General features: G+C 52.5%; 9 protein-coding genes across 9 annotated transcripts; 4 read left to right on the top strand and 5 right to left on the bottom strand.

Moving 5' to 3' along the window:
- Nucleotides 1–454: 454 nt before the first annotated feature.
- Nucleotides 455–1,731, top strand: COCVIDRAFT_85199 (hypothetical protein; the record flags this gene model as incomplete). The annotated part of the gene is made up of 4 exons (XM_014706427.1): nucleotides 455–599; nucleotides 658–857; nucleotides 908–1,214; nucleotides 1,271–1,731. The coding sequence occupies 4 exons, from the start codon at nucleotides 455–457 to the stop codon at nucleotides 1,729–1,731; spliced, it is 1,113 nt and encodes a 370-aa protein (XP_014561913.1).
- A 1,106-nt stretch (nucleotides 1,732–2,837) lies between these two features.
- Nucleotides 2,838–5,287, top strand: COCVIDRAFT_33144 (hypothetical protein; the record flags this gene model as incomplete). The annotated part of the gene is made up of 3 exons (XM_014706426.1): nucleotides 2,838–3,391; nucleotides 3,438–4,649; nucleotides 4,699–5,287. The coding sequence occupies 3 exons, from the start codon at nucleotides 2,838–2,840 to the stop codon at nucleotides 5,285–5,287; spliced, it is 2,355 nt and encodes a 784-aa protein (XP_014561912.1).
- A 1,753-nt stretch (nucleotides 5,288–7,040) lies between these two features.
- COCVIDRAFT_85204 (hypothetical protein) lies at nucleotides 7,041–7,769 on the bottom strand (the record flags this gene model as incomplete). Its single annotated transcript, XM_014706425.1, has 2 exons — nucleotides 7,041–7,316; nucleotides 7,392–7,769. The coding sequence occupies 2 exons, from the start codon at nucleotides 7,767–7,769 to the stop codon at nucleotides 7,041–7,043; spliced, it is 654 nt and encodes a 217-aa protein (XP_014561911.1).
- A 3,483-nt stretch (nucleotides 7,770–11,252) lies between these two features.
- On the bottom strand, nucleotides 11,253–11,792 carry COCVIDRAFT_76962 (hypothetical protein; the record flags this gene model as incomplete). The annotated part of the gene is made up of 1 exon (XM_014706424.1): nucleotides 11,253–11,792. A coding segment is annotated over one exon (540 nt), but the record flags the coding sequence as incomplete, so codon positions are not given.
- Nucleotides 11,793–12,925: 1,133 nt separating this feature from the next.
- On the bottom strand, nucleotides 12,926–13,747 carry COCVIDRAFT_33141 (hypothetical protein; the record flags this gene model as incomplete). Its single annotated transcript, XM_014706423.1, has 2 exons — nucleotides 12,926–13,234; nucleotides 13,571–13,747. 2 exons carry the CDS (start codon nucleotides 13,745–13,747, stop codon nucleotides 12,926–12,928), a joined length of 486 nt encoding a protein of 161 aa, XP_014561909.1.
- A 504-nt stretch (nucleotides 13,748–14,251) lies between these two features.
- COCVIDRAFT_33140 (hypothetical protein) lies at nucleotides 14,252–15,730 on the top strand (the record flags this gene model as incomplete). The annotated part of the gene is made up of 4 exons (XM_014706422.1): nucleotides 14,252–14,416; nucleotides 14,474–14,649; nucleotides 14,790–15,549; nucleotides 15,605–15,730. 4 exons carry the CDS (start codon nucleotides 14,252–14,254, stop codon nucleotides 15,728–15,730), a joined length of 1,227 nt encoding a protein of 408 aa, XP_014561908.1.
- Nucleotides 15,731–16,079: 349 nt separating this feature from the next.
- On the bottom strand, nucleotides 16,080–16,635 carry COCVIDRAFT_85509 (hypothetical protein; the record flags this gene model as incomplete). Its single annotated transcript, XM_014706421.1, has 2 exons — nucleotides 16,080–16,520; nucleotides 16,609–16,635. The coding sequence occupies 2 exons, from the start codon at nucleotides 16,633–16,635 to the stop codon at nucleotides 16,080–16,082; spliced, it is 468 nt and encodes a 155-aa protein (XP_014561907.1).
- A 1,086-nt stretch (nucleotides 16,636–17,721) lies between these two features.
- COCVIDRAFT_33138 (hypothetical protein) lies at nucleotides 17,722–23,122 on the top strand (the record flags this gene model as incomplete). Its single annotated transcript, XM_014706420.1, has 2 exons — nucleotides 17,722–22,242; nucleotides 22,313–23,122. The coding sequence occupies 2 exons, from the start codon at nucleotides 17,722–17,724 to the stop codon at nucleotides 23,120–23,122; spliced, it is 5,331 nt and encodes a 1,776-aa protein (XP_014561906.1).
- Nucleotides 23,123–24,561: 1,439 nt separating this feature from the next.
- On the bottom strand, nucleotides 24,562–25,616 carry COCVIDRAFT_85161 (hypothetical protein; the record flags this gene model as incomplete). The annotated part of the gene is made up of 2 exons (XM_014706419.1): nucleotides 24,562–24,962; nucleotides 25,022–25,616. The coding sequence occupies 2 exons, from the start codon at nucleotides 25,614–25,616 to the stop codon at nucleotides 24,562–24,564; spliced, it is 996 nt and encodes a 331-aa protein (XP_014561905.1).
- Nucleotides 25,617–26,035: the final 419 nt, after the last annotated feature.

Here is a 26,035-nt window from a genome sequence, read left to right as displayed (position 1 = left end):
CTTACTCCCTACACCTCGCACACACACCCACACACCCTCTGGTCCCTAACCCTCGTCAGACCCTGACTCCTCCCTCCTGGTGGCGTGCCTCGTGTGCAGGACGGATGCCTGGACATCAACAAACACTAAACCCTAACCACGCACACCCGGAGCAATGCTGCCTGCCTCTGCCTCCCCAAAGCCTGCAATATAAACCCCCATGGCCCTGCCGTCTCACATGGTCAATTAACTACCGTTTCAACATCCCCGCGCGCCGTATTGCTAAACAATCGGTGCCAGTCCCTGGTGCTGTTCAGGAGCACTCATCGACCCGCTGCGCTTGCGACAACTCCCGCCCTGGACCCGCTCAGATCCTCGTCCGGGCCCTGCAAGCGTCCCAACCTGCCCTACCGGCTAACTTCCCGCAGCACCGCCTAGCTTCTGCACATCACGCCTCACGCATCACGCCCCAGCAATGCCCACTCGTTGCTGCATCGTCCCCGTCGAGCCTGCCGACGGCCGCGGCGAGGCGGTCGTTGTCGAGGTCCTGCAGGAGGGCACCCATCCCCTCGATGTCCGGCTGGTGGGCTGTGAGGGCGAAAGCCCATATGTTGCCTCGAGTAAGCCCTGGTTGCAAACAAAGCAGGTACAAAGTTCATTTACTAACCCCGGTCCCAGTTCGGTACCGCAATCTTGCAGAATTGCAGCACAAGTTCAAAGGGACCGATGACGAGTGGGCGACAATTTTGTCTCATTTCCTCTTGATGAAACAGCCTGCAAGCCAACATGCCCATCTCTTGCAGGGCGTCCGCATGGTGTATACTTTGAAGAGTGGAACACTAGCCATCTCTTTCCGCCAGGACGTTCAAACCATAAAGGTGGGCTAGCTGAACGACCGAACAAAAGAGGCCTGGCCTAACCCGTGTAGGTCACCTTGGGCGAGATCGTCTTACCCCAGGACGATGAGTTTGAGTTTAATCCGTTCGACTGGGCCCGCGCTTCCGCCATGGCACACGCGCAAACATTGCAACACATGGCCGAACTCGAGGCCCACGTAGGTAGCGAGCAAAACACAGTTGCCAAGCTGACCGCGCAACTCGATGACTTTATCAAAACCAAGAATGAGGCGGAATCTGTCATGTTGCAGCAGTTTATGGAGCTGCTGAATGACAAAAAGAGGAAGATCCGAGACCAAAACCGCCTATTGGCTGGTGCAAAGGTTGCCCAGACGACAGGTAATGCCAGTGTGACGTCCAAAGTACATTTGCAAGACTGACTCTTTACTTTGCAGCAACCGCTGTTCAAGCGACAAGAGGAGAAACCAGGGCGCGCAAGGCAGGCGCATCACGAACAAGTAAGCGCAAAGCTTCGTCGCAAACAGCGCAGCCAGCTTCTGTGCTAGAGCCCGAGTCAGACAGCGACCAGATGGAGATTGACCAAGCAAAAGACGAGGAACGTGAGGAAGAAGAAGTAGAAGATGCTGTAACACCAGAGCAGTCTGATGATGAAACAGATGAAGAGACTGGTTCTGCCCCGCGTCAAGGAGCGAGATCATCCGAAACAGTCGGGGATGGTTCTGAGGTTGCACACGGTGGCACGACGGAAGGCGCAGAGACTACGGGCGTTCCCCCGCCCCGAGTCCTGCCATTCAGCAAAAGGACAGTAGCGACGCGAAGCAAGGGTGCAACAGCAAAGTCCTCAGGCGCAACAGCCCACGCCGAAGATGACGAGACAGATGATGAGGAATTGTAAGTAGGCAGCCAACCTTGAATGCTTGCGTGAAGAAACAGTGCATTGTGAGGTATGTAGCGGTCGTATCACGAAGAGACAGTACTTGGCCAGAGCGAGGCTTGCACAAGCATTTGCCATGAGTCAGCCTTGGTCTTGTTGGTTCCACAATGGGTGGTGTTGCGGAATGCAGTTTGAGGAATGCAGTTTACACTGCGTGTCGGAGTAGATGTTCAACAATGCCTTGCCCTGTAGGTCACGTGTACTGTCAAGGCGCGGACCCTTGCTCTCTGCCGACTGAAGATTAGATAGTGGCAGCAGCAACGTGGCTGGACATTCCTATTGCGTAGATGTGGCTGGTGAAGAGGATTGTGTCTGTGGGTCTGCAGTGAATGTGTAAGTGTGTAGGAGTCAGTTGGTGGCATGCGCACCGATGGTCTAGGACGACAGGGCACGTCGCAAACACAGGCAATGGACCAGCGCGACGGGCGCAGATGATGGGAGAGACGGCAATGCGAGGGTTGCAGCGCCAGGCGTGGCTGCATGCCGTGTATCGTGGACATGCCGTGTACTTATGTGAATGCAATGCAATGGCGCACGACTAAAGGGATCTGCAGGTGATGTGGTGTGGAGCAGAGCGTGTCGGTGCCAGGCAGGCAACCAATGGCCGGCGCAGAGGCTCCGACAAGCTGGAAGCGTTGCGCGCGCACGTCAAGCCTCTGTGCCAAGACATGTCCACCTTGACATGTCGCTCCTCTCCCCCCAGTGCCGTCGCAAACGCCAAATCGCCCTCTATACCCCGTCACGCCCATAGTCGCCGTCGTCACCATCGCGCCGCGCCGCGCCCCAGCAATCCTCCATCCGAGCCTGGCGGGTCCCGAGGCACCACCGCCAGCACCAACGGCGACGTGACCGCGGGTGAGGCCTTCACCACAACATCGTCAACAACCCCAGGTCCCGGGTCCTATTGTGCTGGTGCGCGCTGAATACGAAGCCCTTATCCCGGCCGAGCGCTCCCTCTAATGCTCCTCCGCTCCCGCACTTCGTCCCACTGCACTTACCGCCGCCCGCCTGCGACATACCCACTACGCGCGACATCCCCCACCCTCAATCCCACGAGCTAGCACGCCATGACGGGCCCAGATGCAGCTGAGCACCCCGGCGATCCCTCTCGACCTCTCAAGCGCTCCCGCTACTCGGCCAACGACCAGGAAGAGCTAGACCTGCTCGACACCATCGTCAAGCGCATCAAGACCGCGGTGCCGCCCACGCCCTACATACTCTCTACTCCCTCGCTCGACCCGTATCGCTATCACTCACAGCAACAAGCCAATGCCTGGATGATAGGAAGGCTGTGGCGCCCGGACGAAGAGCATCTTCAATACAGAACCTATCTCTACCGCGAGCCATGCCAGGACTGCTTCGAGCTACAAGCCGGCCAAGACGAGGAGCCGGAGCCGGAGCCCCCACGGTCGCAGACTGTAAACGGCCAGCCGACAAAGAAGAAGCCCAATCTATCTGCCTTCAAAGTCAAGCAGGTCAACGGCGCTGCTGCTCCTGGTGCAAAGACCAGCTCGTCCAGTCGCCCGCCCACCAAAAATACGTCAGATCAGGTCAACGGCATTACCAAGTCCGAAAAGCTCTCTGCACCCGCCCAAAAGGCCGAGCCCAGATCGCCGAGATCGTGGGTACACCGCTCCAGACGCAATTGCTCTGCTAACATACAACAGCTCCTCCAACACTATGCGCGACGATCGCAAAGCGACGCGCGAGGCCCCTCAAGTCAGCTCCCGCCCCCGGGCTCCTTCCACTTCGCAAAAGAGCGACACTGCAGGCTACAAAAGCCACGTGGAAAAGTCTGACCCTTCAAATTCCACACCGCACGGCTTGCCCCCGCTCCTATCACCTGTTCGAGAACCACTTGGCAATCCATACGGGCTCCCTACTATTCTTTCCCCCACACTACCCTCCAACGTGCAAGCCGAATTGGACAGGCTAGAGGTGCAACGGAAGCGCGCAGACTCGGACGCATCTATATCGTCGTCGGATATCAAGAGCGTGCCTATTACTGTGCCGGCCGATTCATCACAAAAGTCCAGCGCATCTCTCAAGACTGAGAATCGCGGACGTTCAGTATCTGTAAACGGCAAATCGCCAAACCCCGAACCAGTCAGTCCCTCACAACAAACACATGCCAATATGATTGTGAAACTGAAATTCTCAAAGCCAAAGGCACAGGTTGTGAGCCAAATTTTACGCCTGCCTCCAAAGCGCTCAAGTGCCGAGAAGAAAGAACGTACCGATACGCCAAAAGCCACAGCGACAGACAGCCAGCCCAAGGTCACTGATCCGCCCGTCATCAAGAAGAAGCCAGCACCAAAGATCACTGCTCGGCGGGCAGAGCCCACCACACCAGCATCCACCTCTACTCCGACCACCAGTGCGAAGCCAACCCCGGCAAGTGCCAAGGTCGTGGAGAAACGACTGCGAACTGAGGAAGATGGCTCCTTGGCGGTACCTCCCGCTAAGCGCCCACGGGCAAGCTCGACGAATGAGCCTCCTGTTGCTTCTGCACCGACCACGGCATCTCCAGCCGCCTCAGCAAAACCCTCTGCTCAGAAGAGCAATTCACTCCATCCGACACCCAAGAAGGACACCAGATCCATAAATATGCTACGCACTCAATCTTCCGAAAGCAACGAAGCAACTCCGGGTCGTTCCGGTGCGACTCCCGCCGGCTCCAAAGCGGAGCTCAAGGCCGGACCCACATCCGCACCCCTGAACAACAAGAAGCAAATCGACATTTCCTTGCTTGGACAGACATCGGCTAGGCTGAACCAGACAGGTCGCGCTCTAAAACACGAGGCAACCAAAATATTAAACGCCGCCAGCAGCAAAAAGGACGAAAAGCGAGCTGCCGTTACCAATCTGGAGTGTATTTTGTAAGTTCATCTCTCTTACCAATCTTGGCTAGACTGACTGACCAATTAGGGCATACATGGCCGCATATTCTGCCCAAGATCTGTCACTAAACCTCCGCGGTCGCGCCGGTGAGGTTGAGCAGACATGGAAGACCCTGCTACCGCTTTGTCTGTCGTATTCCAGGTGCACAAGAGACTTTCAACATCTCGACGGTCTCCGCTCTTACCTTAGCTCTGTCATTGCCTCTGCAATCTGCACTCATGTGTCACAACGCTTCAGCAGCTCCAAATCCCACGACTCACCCCAGGATATCAACCACCCAGAATCCGCTCGACAGCACATTGAAAACTTTGCCCTTCTCTCCGATCACACATTGAAGATGAATCGCCACTACCAAGAAGCAAGAATCGCTCTGCCTTTTGAGGACTTGCAAAACATCTACAAGAAGACATATGCGGGTCGAGAAGTCAACGCTAAACTAGCACGTGAACCAGAAAAGGTGAGCGGCGCCAAGATGTCTGGTCCATATTTCCTTCCGCTCGGAATAGATACAACGCCCATCCAAGCCGTCCGGTTTGGTCTGAAGTTCCTGCACGAGTTTTGCGAGAAGGAAAAGCTCGAGTACAGTCTCAGGGTCAATCTTGATAGACCAGAGTGAGATGGTGGCCGCTGTATTGATTAAAGAGTATTACGAACGATTTATTGCCGGAGCAATCTCCAGAGCCGCTCACTTTACGAGGACGAGCAACGAATATCCAAAATTCATACGGGAACTCGTCAACACATCATCTTTACTTACACTTTGCATCTGCGTCCTCCCATCATTCCAGCGTCAGTTTTCCCCTTACGACGTGTAACGACCGGTTCACTCACTATGTTCTTCCTTGGGTACCCCCCAACATACATCCCACTACCAAATTTTCCTTAATCCTGGTCGGCATTCTGCTTCCAATCGCCCAACTATTGCTTCCAGCGGGATCTGGCCTCTTCTCTAGGCTTTTCGGACAAAAAAGACGAGTTTCCTCGTCCTCTTTTTTTTCTGTCGTTTTATGCGAACTTGACAGCACATACATACCACACTCAACCACTCTGATACCCCCTTGTTACAAGGCGCGCGCGTTCGGATTAGACATGTCCTTCTTCCCTTTTTCTACTCAATCAACAATACACTGCATGGTTTGAAGGTGTCATCTGCCTTATTTTCTCATTACTCTTTGCTGGTTTCGGATCTGGATCTCTTTTTTTCTCCTTTGGCGCAATTGTCAGCATTGCGGCAGTTTCATATATAACGGGTGTGGCGGAAACTTTCTTTTTGATCGATTGCTGATTTCGAGGGTTTTCTGGCGCTCTTACTACGAGAGTGTGTAGTCAGTCATGATTTAGCGAGGCGTGTGGAGAGAACTGGGTTTTTTTCGGGTTATTTTTGTCCTGATAGGAGTCTCTGAAGATGCGATAAGGGGCGTATGTGGGACTAACGATATCCTGATATGTGCAAAAAGTCAAATTGAAGATTGAAGTTATTTCAAGCGGCTGTGGTGATGCAGTGAGAAAACTTGATATGCTATTCGCTTCTCTAATGGTGCAAAAATTAGTAGTTCGTTGCTATGCTGCCTGATCTATATACACAGTAGCTTTGAAAACATGGACTCATACATCAATAAAACAGTACAAGCACCTCAGAACCATCCCCCATTCTCACCCGCATCCCATCCTACTAATCCACCACTCCGCCAGCCCATCCTCCAGTATCCCAGCAAACCGCACCCGTTTACCCTTTTTTTACGTCCTACCACAACACAGCACGCCACCAACCCCAGCCATCTCGCCCGACTTCAATCCAGTGCATCAGCACACAACACTCCTGCTATCCAACCCCAATACAAGCAACACACACCGTGTCCCTCATCCATCATCCCCCATTCCACCTATACACCCTTACTCTCCCATCCCTCCTTTCTTCTACCTCTTATTCGTCTTCCACATCAAGAATCAAAATGCACCTCAGTTGCCTTCTACTCTTCCTTTCCGTCTTCTTCTATATATCTCCCTTACTTGGCAAGACCGATACATACAACCCCAATAACCTACGGAACACCGTGTATGTATATGTGGAAAGTGGGTTGGATGGCGTGATATATGGGTATGTGGTTAGAAGATGAGAGGGGAGAAGGGTGTGGAGAACAGTGATTGAACGGGACGTTTCATACACGGGCAGTACGTAGAAATCCTCAAATCTTAATCATTTCTAACCAAATCATAAATCATCCGAAAGTCATATATGCCCATCCCAAGCCATCATATACACAAAACCTGAACCGAAAACACCAAAATCCCATAGTTAGTATACCCTTTGAAAAAAAAACCCCCCCATCCCAAACTATATAGCCTCAATCCTCCAACCCCACAACCACTCAAACCCTCGCCTTCTTCCCCATCAACGGCATCTGCACCCCCTCCTCAACCCGAACCCTCGGGCCCCGAAACTCGCTTGCCTCGGATCGTCCCGGCAACTCACCAATCTTCTTCCACAGTAACTGCAACTGCACGTGACCGGGCGTGATACCCATTTGCTGGGAGCCCCAGCGATACTGCCATAGTGGGAGTACGTCATGCGGGTTAGGCGTGTGTTTGGCGTCGTAGAAGCAAGCTACGTCACCGAAGCAGAGGAAGACGTATGGGAAGCCATCCTTTTTTTTGAATTAGCCTATAGAAACGAGGGGAGGTGGGTGGTTAAGAGGGGGGGGGGGGGGGAGAAGACGTACGATTGTGTATAGTTGATCGTAAATGTCTGCGACGCGCTCACCGCAACTCCACGCCGAATCCATCTTTCCGTAGTAACTATCCGTGTTCTTTTCTTGCTTGTCGTCTTCAAAGGTGCAGTTTCCCTTGGTTGTGCTGAGCGTGTAGGGGAAATCTTCGAGGCGGGAGAAAACGCCGCATTTGTTGAAGGGGCTCTTGTCTGAGATGAACTTGCCATTGGTGTCGAGGCAGCCGACGGTGGCCTTTGGTGTTGCCGTCTGCCAGTTGTCTGATTTGAGCACGTAGATGTGGCCGATGCCGCTGAAGTCGGATTGCTGGATGCCTGCCAATGCGGGTGTCGCTATGGCGGCGGCGACGGCAAGGAACAGCGTGGCCAACATCTTTTGAACAAAAGAATGCTTGTCGGTTTTTGTATACCGAAAGTCAGGTGACGAGTTTTGTTGTTTAAGAAAGAGGGTAAGTAGTCCCAATGTCAAAACACTACGTACGTCTGTTAGTCTTGTAAACGGACCGAGGCTTCTTTATAACCTGATCGACCGTCACACAGGTTTATGTATTTCACTCACCCCAAACCCCAACCCCCGTTTACCACGCGCGGGAAAACAAGGATGTTAGAAAGGATGTTAGAAAAATATTTCCGCCGCTTGGGCCCCTTTCCCCCCTTCCAAGGCACAAACAAACCAACACACCCCTTCACTTAACACAAGCTTGCAAATCAGAAAAAGGGAGATCCCTAGTGAAAGCGAAAAACGTTCTCCACCTTTTGCTTTGCACCTTTGATATTACCGAAACAAGAACGACGGTTGCCTGCACGATAAATTAGGTTACCCCCAAAGAAACGCAATTTCGGGTCCCCTCCTCGTGACGGGCGGGAAAAGCCCACTTTCCGCTTGCAGCTGCATACGTAGTATCCTAGCTCTCACTCCCCCGCCTTTTCACTATTACCACACCCCGACGTACTCAAGTCGCTTACACCAACAAAACAATGAAGGGTGTGTGTGTGTGACCTCACTTTTTAATATCCAGCCCGTTTTTCTTTTTCTTGCGCGGATTGTTCCGCGAGTAGTAGCAACAAGCAAGAAAAAGAGAAAGCGATTAGAAATTGGGCTTTCAGGCGTAAAAGCCGAGGAGCGCGTGATGCAAAGTTGCAAGTTGTTTACTTTACGAGGTAGCGCCACGAGTGGGTAGAGGGGGAAACATGGCGAATCAGTAGTTAATACGGCAGATATTAACAAGGAAGAGAAAGAGAGGTTGGTGGGGGAAAGGAGCCGAGTGGCTTGGGAGGAGGAAGAAAAGAGCTCGCTCGTTTGGATTTTATTTTATCCTGTTTGTTGTAGCCGGGTTTTGGGGGAGGGGGAGGGAGATGTGTAAGTGATCTGTCAGCGGGGAGAGTGCGAAGAGGGGCGGGAGAAGCTGAGTGTTCGGACATTGACACCGGGGGGCCAAGGAGTAAAGTTGGGAAAATTGTGGGGATGGGTGGCTTGGGGTAGTTACGTCGTGTCAGCCGCATTGGGGAACGAGGAACGTTGTTGATTGTACATGTTGTGCTCTGAAACTTGAGACGTTGAGGTGAAAGTCGTACGGTGATGTTGAGTTTTTACTCGAAGAAAGTGGGGGGTTTACATTGTTACTACGTAGTGAGGTAAGAGAGTGGAGATATGAAGGTGTACATCAAGACTGTTAGGCAACCAGCCATCTTTCGACATCTACAAAAATCCCTACTACTACTCATATCTTTGCTATCTATCTATCTATTCCAACCATGTGCCGTCTCATGTACGCACCACGACATGTACTATCAAACCCATTCTCCACAAAACCAAACTACTAACTCCCGTTGATCTCCCGCCGTGTACCCGCCAGCCCGACCTACCGAAACCAGACAAGCGCTTCCGAACACCGTATGTAGTACACATCTTTATCTGAAGGGAGTCTAGAGCACCATGGACCATTTAACCCGGTACTTCAGAAACCCTTGCAGACTTCCTCTATCGCACCATCCCCGCTGCCATCATTCTCTTCACCTGTCAATTTTACACAGGGAAAAATCATAACTCCAGTGCCATCCTTCCCTTATCCACATATTTTTATCGCAACGGGGGCCACCTCAATTTTACTTTTAGAGAATCCCAAAAACGATCAGAATACACTCTTATTCGCACCAAACTTCTCCCCGAGGAGACCGTGGCGCCCATACCCATGCTCCGCCGTGTACCCATCACAAAGTATCTGTTACGGCGATATGCTGTCGCCCGCCACCGCCGCCACCGCCGCCGCCACAAGAGCTATGCTTACATGTACATGAAACGTTTTTGCCAGCCAATAATACCTTCTCTATACTGCTTTTCTGATCCAAAAGGCGCTCTCAACAAGACATCGACACGTCAGCTCTTTTTTTTTGGGCGTCTTTCCGACGGAAGCTGGATGAGTATGGATATATGACTACTATGCAAGCGGTGCCGGGGGATACGAAATAAGGGTCGTTTGTGCACTTTGTATTTTGCCTGGGAGGGAATGTGCTTTTTTTTCCACGAGAGATGAATGGAGCTGATGAAGGTGAAAAGGGCTGAAGATGTTACTATCCCTCGTCCTCAGAATTACGCAGAGACAAGATAATTGATTCCTGCGTATTCCGCAACGACGCTATAATAACCATACATCACGGTTATCCATCGATAAACTTACTCTTGGTTTGTTAAGAAAAGTATACCACGAAGTGCGCGAGAAGTTCTTTTTCAACGACGGTATTCGAGGTGCATCGCTTGACGCCAAGTGATGGCTCCTAGATGTATAATTATTACGCCTCTATGTTGAAACATCCTGGGTATGAATATATCGAGACATCAGTCTATGTGTGTATGATGAGATTGATTTGAAGACTTGTACAGACATGCTTTGCAGGAGTTTGAGAAGATTGTGTGAGATTCTGAAGACGGCCGTGCTGAATTTGAGGGTCGTGGTTGTACATTGGGTTGATGGCTTTCCGCATGCGGTTAGCGGGCGCGATATGGAGATGCGGGCGAGTGTCTTGCGACCATTCTCTAAACTTGATGGTGTAACTTTGCACGTGGAAAAGATATTGATGGCGGGGAATGGGAGAGAGGAAGTTTTTCAGATGTTCAAAAGTATATTTGTGTAATCTAGATACCAAAGAAAGCCAATTTAGGAAATTACCTTGTTAAGTAAATTCGGAAAATATTGATACACCTAAACTATACACTACTTGAAGCAGATTGAGAAACCCGGTTGTGTACTTAGATAACACCTAATACCTAAGAAAACGAAGCCATGTACTGCCAGACTCCATGGATAGAATCTTGATACCACCACTTTCCCACAAACTTTAAACAGTAGCCCGCAGTTTCCAACAGGATAATGGAAGAGCAGCAACTGCAACAGCCCAATAGTCCGGTAACACGTGACGCTATTCGATAGCGTTCTACTCAGGTACCTGGGCAATCCTGAATGCGACAATCCCCAAGGCGACGAATGAAAGAAAACTCGCATTGGTGTGTTGTCAAGCCATCCCGTTGCGCACAATCAAGACACATGCCCTTGACATCGGCATACATCTGGTTGAGCTTACGAATGACTTTGTGATTCAGAGAGCTAGCCGACCTACAAGGGCAATTGGGATTTTCGCACAATTTCTTCAGCGTCCCGGTAGTAGGAGTACCAACCTGATTCAGTCGATCCCTGACTTGCTTGATTGATTGGTTTCCAAGAGGCCACATTCCTCCGGATACGAGGGCATGGAATATAGTGCCAACACGCAACTTGAATCCGTCGCATGCGTCCTTTTGATTGACAAGAGCACCGAGAGCTTGCTCCACTTGCCTCTGAGACAGCATCTGGGCAGCCTTTACTTTCTTGAATAGATCCACTGGCAGTTTTTCATGACCTTCCATAGCAGTGGCGATGTTGATGATAGCTGACCGGTCTCGAATTATGCTCTGTGTGACTCTGTTGAACGATATGTGCAGATCGAGGAAGTGTGTAGCAAGGATCAACTTCTCGAAACCCGCATCCTCTGGGTACTGCATAAGGAAGGAACACCAGACTATAGAATGCGTATGGACAGCCTCCACGCACGAGTACTTGTGGCAGACATGTGCGAAATTGGTGAAATCGGTCATATTCAGCATTTCTGGCAGCTTGAATATTTTGAGATGAGTGATTAGGCATATCAGAAAAATCGAATTCGGATCATCATCGGGGAGTGGCACCGTCTGCGGTGAAGTCGTCGACAAAGCGTGACCTGCATATGAGCCACCGCTGAACATCTTGGAAAATACAGGCGAGGCATTGCTAAGGACCGCAGACGAGACCAAAAGCTTGCGCTTTCCCTGTTCAGATGTTTTATCAGCAATCTCAAGAATGACATCTCCTAGAGTGGTAATCACTTCTGGGCGTCTCTCTACTGCAGGTCTGGCAGTAGATTGTACCGGAGTATTCGGAACCGTAGATCCTTCTCCATCATCAGGAGCTATAGATTCTGCAGGACCGCCAGGAGCCGTAGCTTCTGCCAGACCGTCGGGAACCGTAACTTCTACCGGAATACCAGGAACTGTAGCATCGTCTGAACTCTCCGGGATTACACGTTCTGCTGGATTCTCAGGATTTGTAGGTTTCGATGAACCATCAGAATCTGTAGATTCTGTTGAATCAGGAATCGTCACTTCGACCCGTTTCCGGGCCGGACCCTCACCGTCGTTCTTACGCTTTCGCAGGGTAACAGTCATGGTGCTTGCTGTGGTGCTCGTAACTAATGGGTTGTGGTTGTCCGGGATAAAACCAAGTTCCAGGAGAAGCCACAGCAGAGGCCTTCATATCTGTGACGACTTTTGGACATTGTGAATGATCATAAACCACTGTAACCATGACTACCACTTCAATCGTCGTTGCACTTTACCTCAAAGTCCGCCCTTCTTGGACAATCGATATATAATAACATGTGGTGTTTGTTCTAATCATTATACCGGGCTCTTTTATAATTGTGCAAGAATCGGTTAGGAATTCCCCTCAGTTTGTTGCATTATATATAGATGATAGTATTTCAGGTTGGGGGTCGCCGGATAATGGGTGACCTAGAGTGCAGAGTCGAGGCCATGTTGTCGATTTTGCGCCGTTCAGGCGCATGAAAGGGGTCAGTCATTCTTGAAAAATCAGCAGCCATGGAGGGTGCTCAGGACGTTTAGCGATGAGTTCTTCATGAAGATTGGTGCAGGTCGTGAATGGCTGGCAGGACATAGTGCTCGAACCATGTGTCCACAGTGGATATTGTGAAGCGATTTGCCACTTTGCGAGTGCCATTCGAGTTGAGGAAGGCATGAAACGCCACACAAACGAAGATACGACCGAAGGATGAGGTGTGGGAGAGGTAAGAGTTTCCATTGCAGCGCAAGACCGGGACATGTGAACTTTCTAATGGTCCTGTAAGCTGAGGACTAGCAAACCGCGGGATCAGTCTACTAGATTGGGAGAAGCAATGCATAGTGTCAGCTGGCGATGTGGGTTTACCATGAATTGCCGCTCGCTAGAACAATGGAGGGGCAGGCAGAGTGGTGTCGGCGCCGCGTTTCGGCCGAAAGATAAGAAGCATCTCCGGGCCCTGAGCACCGAAACTCGGAGGCAACGAGGTAAACACCGACCGTCGTCCTACTTTGGCGCGAGTTTCGTTCGGCTTTTGGCGGCGACAACTCGCAGCCGCAGAAAGGCGAGACTCGACCGCGAGGGGCAGCCCCATTTGCGTCTGCCGCGGGACGGCATTTGGGGTTTCGGTCGTCTGGATCGGCTTGGCCGCGACATGAGACTCGATATGGAGTTGGGTGTGCCAGCACCGCGTCTATTCCATACTGACACCCCGCTACATGTCGTGTCCACGGAGCTCAGGATAGTCCCTCGTGGCGCCAGTCAGGGTGGCGCTGATATACTGAACACAATTGATTCTCTTGTATACACGTAGACACCAGTACGCTCCCAGCTCAATGGCCAGGGGACCAGACTACTGTGTATGCAGCAACACACACAGCTTACTTGCATTGGAGGGGTAACTGCATGCTACATGGATAGCCCCGCAGCCCCTCGATCAAGGCCTTGGAGGCTGATGAGACGGAGCACTAGCGTACGCGCGTGTAGGATGGCTCGCGCCCAAGACGAGGCTCGATTTACACAGCTGCACATGCGAGCCATCGCGGTCGGGCAGCTGCTCCGGCAACGGAGCCATTGTATTGGCCCACTTGGTCCCATTGACTATCATGTACGTTACCCGTCTCTCGCGCGAGGCTTCAGGATTCCAGAATAGGGAATCAACTGCTAGTGCCCGGCCCTGGCGCATCTTCGACCTGGTTCGCGCCATTGGATGCGACCCCGCACCAGGTGCAATGCGAAGTAATTCCCAAACACGACCGTCGTACCCGCAAGCGCCGCTCCTGGCCCAGCCTGTCTTTGCACGCACCGTGTCGCATCGAACCAAGTGGGGGAAGAGGGCCAGCAAAGTTCGCACCCGGGGCCCACGACCCAAAGAGCAAAGCCAACGACAGGCGTGGTGGGGACGAGCGGAGGATATATAATGAGCCCCCTCACGACCCCTCAATTGCTTCCTCACAACATCATCCTCGTTTTGTACATAGATCTCACGATCAATCCTCTTCCATATTGCCAGAGACGTCACTTCGGCCCGCAAGAGGTATTGCGACCCACGCACCCCCTCTTTTGTCCTGCTCCTGGTAGCAGAACCGCATATGGCTTACTGATGTTGCGTCAGGAACACGTACCTTGACCTGTCCGGCCTGGGATTTTACTATATATCTTCACCTGGGAACCTTGAGTCTTTGCATCTCACACGCCCAAACAACTCAAAATGGTATTTGCCCGTGCTGCCTCGCGCCTTGTGCGCCCTGCCTCGTCCCTCCTCAGCGCTCGCGCCGGACCCCGATTGACTTCGTCGCTGCGACAACTCAATGCCTTCAGAACGCTGACCGCGACTGCGTCACAACAGGGAAAAGTTCTTCTCGTCCTCTACGATGTAAGTTTTTTGCCAATTGGAACCCCTTTTGGTGCGCTAGTCTAACAGTGACGGTAGGGTGGCATCCACGCCGAGCAGGAGCCCCAGCTTCTCGGTACCACTGAGAACGAGCTCGGTATCAGGAAATGGATTGAGGAGCAAGGCCACGAGCTGGTAACCACATCCAACAAGGAGGGCGAGGACTCCGAGTTCGACAAGCACCTTGTTGATGCTGAGGTTATCATCACCACTCCGTACGTCAGAGCTACCCCGCAGTGCCCACTAGGGCGGCCCCACCAGCACGCGTCAAGCTCGCTGTCGGGTCGGCATGCACTAGTAATGCAAACACCATGATGTGAGGGAACGTTTCGGCTAATTGCTCGGGGATCAACAGTTTCCACCCCGGTTACCTTACCGCAGAGCGTCTCGCCAAGGCCAAGAACCTGAAGCTTGCCGTTACTGCTGGTATCGGATCTGACCACGTCGACCTCAACGCTGCGAACAAGACAAATGGCGGTATCACCGTTGCCGAGGTCACTGGCTCCAACGTCGTCTCTGTCGCTGAGCACGTCGTCATGACCATCCTCACTCTCGTCCGCAACTTTGTCCCCGCCCACGAGCAGATTGCCAAGGGCGAATGGAACGTTGCTGAGGTCGCTAAGAACGAGTACGACCTCGAGGGCAAGGTTGTAGGAACCGTTGCTGTCGGACGTATCGGAGAGCGTGTGCTCCGCCGTCTCAAGCCCTTTGACTGCAAGGAGCTGCTGTACTTTGACTACCAGCCTCTGTCTGCCGAGAAGGAGAAGGAGATTGGCTGCCGCCGTGTCGAGAACCTCGAGGAGATGCTTGCCCAGTGCGACGTTGTCACCATCAACTGCCCACTGCACGAGAAGACACGGGGTCTGTTCAACAAGGAGCTCATTTCCAAGATGAAGAAGGGCTCATGGCTGGTCAACACTGCCCGTGGTGCCATTGTTGTCAAGGAGGATGTCGCACAGGCTCTCAAGGACGGCCACCTCCGTGGATACGGTGGTGATGTCTGGTTCCCTCAGCCCGCTCCCAAGGACCACCCACTCCGCTATGCCACCAACCCATGGGGCGGCGGCAACGCCATGGTTCCCCACATGTCCGGTACCTCCATTGACGCACAAAAGGTAAGATTGAACCCAAAGAGAGTTGCGGCAAGGATGATACTGATGATGACTGCAGCGCTACGCCGACGGCACCAAGGCCATCCTGGACGAGTACTTCTCCGGCCGCCACAACTACCGGCCCGAGGACCTTATCGTACACAAGGGCGACTATGCGACCAAGGCGTACGGTCAGCGCAAGTAAACGGGCCACATTGGCATGTTTGGCAGGCTAGCGACCATTTTGAGCGATTTGGGACGAATTTCCTTTTAGTTAACAGGGCGCTGGATGCAATCACCCGCCCACCCATGTATATGAATATATTCACTGAAAGTCTATGCATGTTTCCCCATGAATGATGTCTAAACAGTGTATGCACGGTTTGTGCAAGCTTGGCTTTTTTCTTTCTTTCTCTAGCCTTGAACATGGCATGGGCTAGTGTTTATGTTTTGTAGGAACTGGTATGAGGCCAAGGAAAGGAATCAGATTATAGGTAAATGCAAGGCGGAGAAGGGGTCTTTTGTGAGATTGGCAGTGGAAGCAGTGAGTGGTGTCATGGGTGCCGTGAGCGAGCAGGGCGGGTGTCGTCATCGCTCTCATCCTCGCTGTCGTCCTTGAAGCCTTCCTCGAGGTCCCTGCCAAGACGAATCTCGTCGTCCATCATGCTTCTGCGCTGCTCGAGGGCCTCTCTCCTCCTCTCGTCAATGGGATCAAAGCCGACCATGCCCTCGCCCTCTTCGTCGTCAAAGAGCTCGTCGTCGTTTTGGCTGTTTCCGTGGACGACGCCGCGCTGTCTCACCCAGGCCGAAGGAGCAAACAGGCCGTATAGCGCGTCGGAGAGTTTTGTGCGCCAAGAGGTTGGGAAGTCGGTGACGCCTGGGGTCACAGGCAGGTACTGGCTGTAGCGGCTGCGGTGGCGGCGCACAAAGGGCAGGATGATAAGGGCGAGCAGGACATAGAGGATGGCGGCAAGGAAGAGCGGTACGAGAATGGTCTTTGGGTCGGTGGTTTTGTCAGCCATGTCACGTCTAATATATATTTATGTACGGGTGTTTGCATGTGTCGTAGACAGTCCAACTTACCTTTAAGAAATGCGTGGAGCCCGCCATGACTGCGGATGCATGTGTGTAGAGAGAGAGAGATGTCTAGTGAGCGAAGTCGCGGGTGACGCGGGACTGCGACTGTCTAGGCCGACCACGGATCTGGATCTGGATCGCTGAGACACTCGGGGCTAGAGACGTTAGAGAGGTGTGATAAGCGACAGGCGGTTATGCAGGCGGTGCGGTGGGTGGGTGGGTGCCTGCTGCGCCACAGCTCACTGTTGGTCCCGCGCAAACGGACAAACGCGTTCTGGGCTTTTTTGGGGGGTGGCAGGATGGGAGAATGAAGGTTTGCGGATGGGGTTGGCCGGGAATGGCTTGGAGCGAGCGGCCATGTGTATGCGTAGGGGCCTAGGGGGCTCCCTACTTACTTTACGCTGCCTGCAAACTGCGGGCTATGGCGCCACGCCCACACGGACATTGCGCACGTCTCAGGAGAACGTCGGGGCCAAGGGCGGGCGGGCCTCAGGCCATGGCACTCACGCACATACACGGACGAGACAGTTGCGGAGCGGCCCTCTGTGCGCTGTAACGACGAGTGTGTTTTGGCCGTGGGTGGAGCGTGTGAATCTTGTTCTAGTAGTACGTCAGTATACTTACTTGGCTGTATACTCTACATACACACATACACACACATACATGTAGCATCCCAGACCAAGCAAGCGCCTGTCCTGGGACTCCCATCCATCCATTCATCCACACGTTCGTCCCGTAGTCGCAATACTACCTCATCCACCCATCCCATTCGTCTACCCACCCCGGCCCAGTTGGGCGTTGTGGCGCGCTTCTCTCTTCAGGAGGAGGCGCTAGTACTCGGCAACTTCCCGCGACTGACCTGCAGCCGCATTGCCCACCACAGAGCCCCCCTCCCCCCTCCCCTCAAAGGGATTCCCTATTACTTCAACGCCCCAAAAGCAAAAGCCCCGCACCCTCGCTGGACTCGTACACTGAACCGCAGTCACGGCCTGCCATCGCTTGCCCTGCGCCGCCAGAGTTCGCGAGTGGCGGTAGTGCACCTGCACCGAGGGGAACGGAGCACTCGTCGGGCGGCGCGCTCCAGGTCGGCTGCATTGGGCACAGAATCTCGCTATAGGGATGGATGGCAAGGGTCGGCAATCTTCCGCCGGCAAGTTCTTCGGACGACGTCTGCACAAGGACAAGGAGAAGGGCGGCAGCGATTCAAAGCATACTGCCTCGTCTTCGATCGACAGCCCCCCGGGCAGTTCATACGGCTCCCAGTCGTCCCGCCATTCGCAAAGACATTCCATCGGTGGCGCGTCCATAGACCAGAGGCCCGTGTCCATGACCGCTGAGGGCATCTTTGCGCGAGCAGGCCCCGTGTCATCCATTGACTCGCCCCGAGACGACAACTACAAGTTGGGCGAACCGCTGCCACACCACCTGAACAAGGGCGGCGGCGACTTTCACCAGTACCCCGTCTTCACTGGCAACAACATGCCTCCCAACGGCTACGCAAACCAGGGCCCGCCTAGGCCCCCGCCGCACTCGTCGCACACCACCATTGCTTCGAGCAACCCGGGCGACCGTGGTGTCTCGATGCAGCAATGGGGCGCTCGCGGCAGCAGCAGAGACGGCTCCTATCCCCAGTACCCCCCAAACGACGCCAGCTTCTCGCGCACCTCGTCCGACCAGGCCAGCGTCTACAGCAACGACTCCAGGTCGCGTGCTAGCAACACCTTCTACCCCCAAAACTCGTCGCAGTCGACATTTTCGTCCGTAGGCCTCGACCCTGGCAGCCTCCTGCCCACCGCCGCATCAACCCCCCGCGACTCGCACCGTCACTTGCTGCACTACAATGTCTCGTCCCCGACGGCCTCGACGGCCTCCTTTCCCCAAAATACTCTCAGCATACAACGGCCCCCCGACCACATCGTCGAGAAGGAGTTTATGAACCTCATGGTCAAGCGAGGATGGAAGAGTTTACCAGAACAGGCGCGGCGGCAGATGGAGGCATACAAGATTGACAAGAAGTGGACACTTGTGTACCAGGACAAGCTTGCCGAATTCAAGCATGAAGAGAAGAAGCGCCAGACGCAACGGATAACATACGGAGGCGGCGGTGGCGGCGGAGGAGGCATGGTTGGGAACCAAGACATTTTGATACGAGCAGAAGAAGAAGGATCCCCAGAGTGGTATGTCAAAAAGGTCATGGACAACTCGATCACGATCAAGCAAATGTCAAGTTTGGAGATTAGCTTGAGAACCCAGCCAATTGCCTGGGTCAGGGGCTTCATCGAAGCCCAAGGTCAAATCGCCCTCACGAATGTCCTGGCCAAGATCAACCGCAGAAAAGGCACAGGGCCTCAACCCCCGCCCAGCGTCATTGCACAAAAAGCAGAAAATGATGTGGAACGCGAATACGAAATCATCAAGTGCCTGAAGGCGCTGATGAACAACAAATACGGCGCCGACAACGCCTTGAACCACCCGTCAATTATACAGGCGCTATGTGGTTCTTTAATATCATCACGACTGAATACACGAAAACTCGTCTCGGATGTCTTGACTTTCTTGTGTCACTGGGGCAATGGAAGCGGACACGAAAAAGTGCTACAAGCACTCGACAACCTCAAATCACAATATGGCGAAAACAGCCGCTTTGACGCATGGATGCGTATCGTCGAGGTCACGGTTGATGGCCGTGGCAAGATGGGATCCATGGTCGGCGCATCAGACGAAGTCCGTAGTGGAGGAATCGGTGTAGAGAACCTTCTCATGGAATACGCCATTGCAACCCTCTTCCTCATCAACATGATTGTCGATGCACCGGAGCGTGATCTCCAGCTTAGGATGCACGTGCGAGCTCAGTTCACAGCATGTGGCATCAAGCGCATCTTCAACAAGATGGAGGGCTTCCAGTACGACGTCATTGACAAACAAATCGAGCACTACCTCGAAAATGAAGCCGTCGACTATGAAGACTTCCTCCAAAAGGAAAACAGCTCCATAATGGACAATGTCGAGGGCGAAACCAAGGACCTTAATGACCCTCTGCAAATCACGGACGCCATCATGAGCAAGATTAGTGGAACCAGGGCACAGGACTACTTCACTTCGGCCATGCAGCATCTGTTGCTGATGCGGGATACGGAAAGTGAGGACCGGTTACGCATGTTCCAATTGGTAGATCAAATGCTCAGTTATGTGGCTATGGACCGCAGACTGCCAGACATGGATCTGAAGCAAAGTCTGAACTTTACTGTTCAGTCTTTGCTTGACAAGCTGTATACCGACTCTGAAGCCCGCCAAGTACGCGATGAGGCTGTCGAAGCACGCCAGATTGCAGACTCGGCCATTGCGGAGCGTGATGAGATGAAAGCGCAGCTCGAACTGGGAGCTGATGGCTTGGTGTCGAAGCTCCAGAAACAACTGTCAGAGCAAGAACGCATCATTGAGCTCCGTGGCAGACAGGTCGAGTCGATGAAGGCGGAACTTGCCGAGATGCAGAGGATACGAGCACAAGAGCTGCAACGAAACGAACTGGAGACGCGTGAACTGTACCTGATGCTTAGAGACGCCCAGGACGTTGCAGCATCAGCAGCGAAGAAGTCTGGCAAAGATGGACTCGGTGCTACGGACCCTGCTCAAATGCAGGGTATCATGGATCGTGAACGCCTCATGAACAGATTAGAGATCCAACTGCAGAGAGCCAGGACCCAAGCCACTCTGGAAGGCAGGACCTTGAACCTGCAGCCGAGTGAGAAGCTTAGGGAGTTGCGAGAAAAGATGGAGGGCGACGTGCCAGTCATACCCGAACAAGGCTATGGAGGTCTTGGACCGACCTCATTCGGGTCGGTACGTGCTAAGAGTGGAGTACCACGCAGGAAACCCCTCCCTGGTATCCCCGGTCAGAATGGTGAGGATGCTGAGTTCTCTGAGATGGATGATGATGAGGATGTTGTTATCGAGAAGCCCCGTCTCATCCAAATGCACAAGCCCAAGCTCAGCGCATCCACGGCCAATGCTCTTATGGCAGACATCACCTCCAACGTCAAACGATACGACGACTCCGATGGAGAAGACAATGGCGATGGTGTTACTACCGGACCATCTCACCCAAGCCTTGACTCCGACTCACCAAAGACACCAGCTGATGGGAAAACTGCTGGAGCACCGCCTCCACCTCCACCACCGCCACCTGGTGCTCTTGGATTTCCTACCAACATACCCGTACCACCCCCTATGCCTGGCACTACGGGAGCTCCTCCGCCTCCTCCTCCTCCACCACCACCACCGCCGCCGCCGCCACCTCCAGGCAAACTTGGTTTCAAAACGGGTATTCCTCCACCACCCCCTATGCCCGGTGGCAGCATGCCGCCACCGCCGCCACCTCCACCAATGCCAGGTTCCAAAATACCTGGTTTCCTTCCCAAAGCGCCTGGCTTTGGTGCCGCCCAACAATTTGCCCTTTCCGGACCCCGGCCTAAGAAGAAGCTCAAGGCTCTTCATTGGGACAAGGTCGACCAACCCACCACGACGGTGTGGGCCACGCGTGGTCTTACTTCAGAAGAGAAGGAAGAGAAGTACCAAGAGCTTGCGAGAAAGGGTGTCTTGGAGGAGGTCGAGAAGTTGTTCTTGGCCAAAGAGATCAAGGCGATTGGCAAGAAGGGTGGCAAGAAGGACGAGAAGAAGCAGATCATTTCCCGCGACCTCATGCAGAACTTCCAGATCAGCATGGCCAAGTTCTCGTCTTATGGTGTTGAGGAAATTGTACGCATGATTATCCACTGCGACAGCAAGATTTTGGACGACCCCGTCACCATGGATTTCTTGCAGAAGAACGACTTGTGCGATATTCCTGACAATACTGCCAAACTCATGGCTCCTTACTCCAAGGACTGGACCGGACCCAATGCCCATGACAGTAAACGCGAGCAAGATCCAAGCGAACTAACCAGAGAAGATCAAATTTATCTCTACACGGCTTACGAGCTGCATCACTACTGGAAGAGCAGGATGAGGGCGCTTACACTCACTCGTACGTTTGAGACCGAGTATGAAGAAATATCCAACAAGCTTCTTGAGATCTCGCGCGTGTCAGAGAGCTTGAGAGATTCGTCTAGTTTGATCAGTGTCCTGGGTCTTATTCTCGACATTGGTAACTTCATGAACGATGCCAACAAGCAAGCAAGCGGTTTCAAGCTGTCCACTCTTGGTCGATTGGGTATGCTCAAGGACGACAAGAACGAGTCTACGTTTGCCGATGTTGTTGAGAGGATTGTGCGTAACCAATACTCTGGATGGGAAGGTTTCACCGACGAGATCAGCGGTGTCGTGACGGCGCAAAAGATTAACGTTGAGCAACTGCAAAACGACGCCAGGAAGTACATTGACAACATCAAGAACGTCCAAATGTCGCTCGACTCTGGTAATCTTTCGGATCCGACCAAGTTCCATCCTGAAGATAAGGTGTCGATTGTCGTGCAGAGACACATGAAGGAGGCGAGAAGGAAGGCAGAACAATTGCAGGTCTTCCTTGAGGATATGCAAAAGAGCTACGACGATATCATGGCGTTCTATGGAGAAGACCCGAGCGACGAGAGTGCGAGAAGAGATTTCTTTGCGAAGTTGGCCAACTTTGTTCAAGAGTGGAAGGTAAGTCAATTTGTTTTATACTTTCCCATTACGGGCGTATTGCGTTTGTTTGGTTGCTAACTTGCTTCAGAAATCCAAAGACAAAAACATCCAACTCGAGGAACAACACCGCCGCAATGAAATCTCTATGCGCCGCAAGCAAGCTCAAAACTCCAACCCTCTCTCTCCCAACGCACTGTCCGACTCGGACGCGCCCAAATCGCCCGCCTCTACAGGCGCCATGGACGATTTGCTCCAGAAGTTGCGTGCCGCGAAACCAGAAGCAAGAGATCAACGTGATCGCCGTCGTCGTGCACGCTTAAAGGATAGGCACCAGGTCCGCGTGGCTAGTGGCCAAAAGATGCCAGAAATCGGCGTCAACGTAGAAGACGACAAGGAAAAATCTCAAGAAACAGACGAAAAGAGCAAGCTTCTCAGCCCCACGAGCGACACCGCCGAAAGCGAAGCCAGCTCCAGCGGCGGCATCGCAGCCATTGCCTCTGACGCCGCCGAAGCAGACATTGCTGACCGCGCCGCCGCCATGCTCGAGGGCCTCCAATCCGGCGCCTCCATCAACAAAGACGGCTCACTATCCGTGCGCCGTCGCAGAGAAAGCGCAGACACTGAACGCCAACGGCGACGCAACCGCCGCCAACAAGCTGCCACTGCAAAGACTGAGGATGGCCTCCTCAGTCCCTCAGCTATACCCGAAGAAGGCGGCGGCGGCGGCGACGCCGGTGCTGGTAGTAGCGCTAGTATAGACGGCGTTACTTCTGCTTCTATTGAAGATTCAGCAGCAGATGTTGATGCAGAAAATCCACCCACCACACCTGTTACGGTTGTTCATCCGCCCAGCCCAGAGTTGAAGGGTAGGGACTTGCCCACGCCGCCGCCTGAGTAGTTGGAGTCATGTACATTCCGTAATTTTTCTTTTCGAAGGTAAGGCTTGGCGAGGATTCTGGGTTATATAAACGATTGAGAGGTAAAAGAATCGGGGCGATGTATAAGGGGAAAGGAAGAAAGAGAGAGAGAGAGAGGTGTGCGCAGCGTTAATGTTTTTTTTTTGCTGAGTTGCGATAAGTGTGTGATCAGATGGGGGGAAGGGGGTATTTTCTTTGAGTACCTTTTTTTTTCTGTATCGATCTACCCTTAGCAACAACCCTCTTCTTGTTTTTCGCTGTGAGTTGTGATGGGTCTCTACATTCCTAAAATTTTTTTCTTTTTTTTTCATGTATTCGTTCGCATTCTCTTTTGTACCCACTACTTACTTTTTTCTTTTCTTTTGCGTTCATCCGTTTTCTTGGAGAATCTTTGGATATACCCCCCCCTTCCCTTCCCTTCCCTTCCCTTTATCCCGCCTCTTTTTCCCCTTGTTCCTCCACGCGTCTTTTATATATATTTTTTTGTTTTCTTTGTGTCGTTATATTGTAGTTAATTTAAGATTTTTTTTTTTGGTTTTAGTTGCTTGCATGGTTTGGTTTGGTAATTGGTTTGGTCTGGGGTTGCATATGTGGGTGGGCTTGGTTTGGGTGCATATGCGCGAGTTGGGATAGGATAGGATTAGGGATTAATGTAGGGAGGAGTAGGCAGGCATGTATGTATGTGTATGGAATTTATAGGGTAATCTTTTGCTTTGCCAGGTTTTTTGGGGGGGTTTTGGGTATAATATTTATTTTTTTCTTGATTCTGTATAGGTGGTTTTGTTGTGCTTGAGGTCAAGGTGCATTGTCGTTGGATTGCGTTGAGGTTTTTACTAGGCGGGTGGGAAGGGACTTGGGAAATGTGGGTGTTTGTACTGACCTTGCATGGGGGTGGGTTGTGGGAGAGACAGTCGCATTTGCATGGTGCCATTTTCATTGTCTCTTGTTTCAAATTTGTAGGGTACGGAGGTGGAAAGGTAGGGTAGAGACTGATAATTTGAGAAGTTTTATCAATCATTTTGCGTGTATATTGGGCAGGTATGAGACTTGGGCTTTGTGATGCGGCCTTTTTTTTCTTCAGAAAGGATAGCCTACAACTGACACTCGTGTCCTCAGTCTAGTTGTTCGGGGTAAACTTATGGGGAGGTGATGCAGTGCCACTTTTGGCCATTGGAATTTCACAAATTACAACGTAAGGTATCTTCTCGGATCAAGTGCTGGTTCTTTTATAATCTCGTAATACCTTACAAATACAGTACCCTCCTATCTTCCAAGCGCAATGGTATCATAAAATACAAATCGTGAAGTAAATACACACAACATAACAATGAAGAAAAAGAAAAAGAAAAGCCGGACCATATACAGAATATCATGACGCGTGTTCGATACCAAGTTTTCACTCACTCCCCCTTTACACCACCTACCACGTAAACCTCCCCGAAACCCTCTTCTCCTTAACCTCCCTCTTAGCAGCACTCGTTTTCGGCAACGCACTCGTACAATCAATCATATTCCGACCCGTCACACCCATCATCCCCATCTTAACCATCGCCACAACAAACGCATCATCCCACGCCTTCTTACTAACGCCAAAACTTGCAAAAGCCAGCGCCGTCGCCGGGTTCCTCGCAACATTTCTGTCGGCTGGGAGAGTAAAAGGCGCGTTTCCACGAAGTGTTTCGGTGTAGTACTTGATGTCCCAGACGCCTGGGGTAGAGTCAAGAGCAGCACCGGCTTGAGAGGGGTCGACGAATTGCTGTTTGGCAGTTGAGTGGGCGCCGAGGAGGGCGGCGAGATCGACGGGGGTAAAACCTCTGGAGGCTGTGATGTATCTTATCAGAAGGTGTTTCTTAAGATATGCTGTTTGGAGGGAAACTCACTGAATAACCTGACGACATCGTTTCCTCTGGCATCACCTCGCGGTAGTATTCTCCAGTCGTTTTCGCGGCTGGAATCCTGGCGCCCGATTCGGATGGGGACGGTGGGACCTTCAGGACATGTCTTGACGGCGTGTGCGGCGGCGAACTGGATGAGATCGCCGACGCCGACGTTGGTTTGCGAGGCTACGCCTGCGAGGTTGCTGCAGAAGCGTTGGAGGCCGCGGCTGGGGGCTTGTGCGCATTCGTTGGCTAGGATGAGAGAGCCGTCACAGGCTCCTGGGAAGCAGTCGTGGAAAGCAGCTCGGATGGCGGCGCGAGCAGCATCTGTGCATTCGCCGTTTGCGGAGAATTGTTGGGTGAGAGTGGCGGATATTTGGGTCCAGATGGCAGGGCATTCGCTTGGATCATCTTTGTTGCCGCCACCGCCACCGAAGATGTTGCTGAGTAGGCCGAAGATGTTGATGAATTGTCGCTTTTGTACGGGAGGAGGATCTGCTACTATCCACTTCTCGTCTTCACCAAATGTGTCATTGTTGTAGGCTTGGACTGTGCTGGCAGCCGCTAGGCCAGAGATCAGAATGTTGCGAATATACATTAGGTATGTAAGGTAAAAAGCGCGGGTTTGACCAACAGATTGTTCTAGGATGGGGGCCTGGAATGACTGGAAGAAGTTGAAAGTAAAGTAAAGAACGACTGTGATAGTATTGGTTCCAAACACAAAGATGTCTGAGGCTCATCTACTTATACCTAACGATATTTTTCGGACGGCAGAGGGGTAGTACTCACGATTAATGTTCATCCATGACATGGCACGAGCAGATCTGCGTCCGAACCCTGAAGCTTGAGGGTAAGCTTTAGAGAGAATTCTGAAATAGAAACAGATCTGACGGGCCGCTAGTCAGGCGATAAGAGCGACCCGCTGTTGTTTTGAAGAACCGTTACCCACTAACATGTTTCCAATATGGTAACGCATGCTTGCAGTCCGGCAAAGGGTAGCCGATGTGCAGATCGACC

This window comes from Bipolaris victoriae, assembly GCF_000527765.1.
Source record: "Bipolaris victoriae FI3 unplaced genomic scaffold scaffold_3, whole genome shotgun sequence".
NCBI lineage: Eukaryota > Fungi > Ascomycota > Dothideomycetes > Pleosporales > Pleosporaceae > Bipolaris > Bipolaris victoriae.
This window is presented reverse-complemented; position numbering and strand designations above follow the sequence as displayed.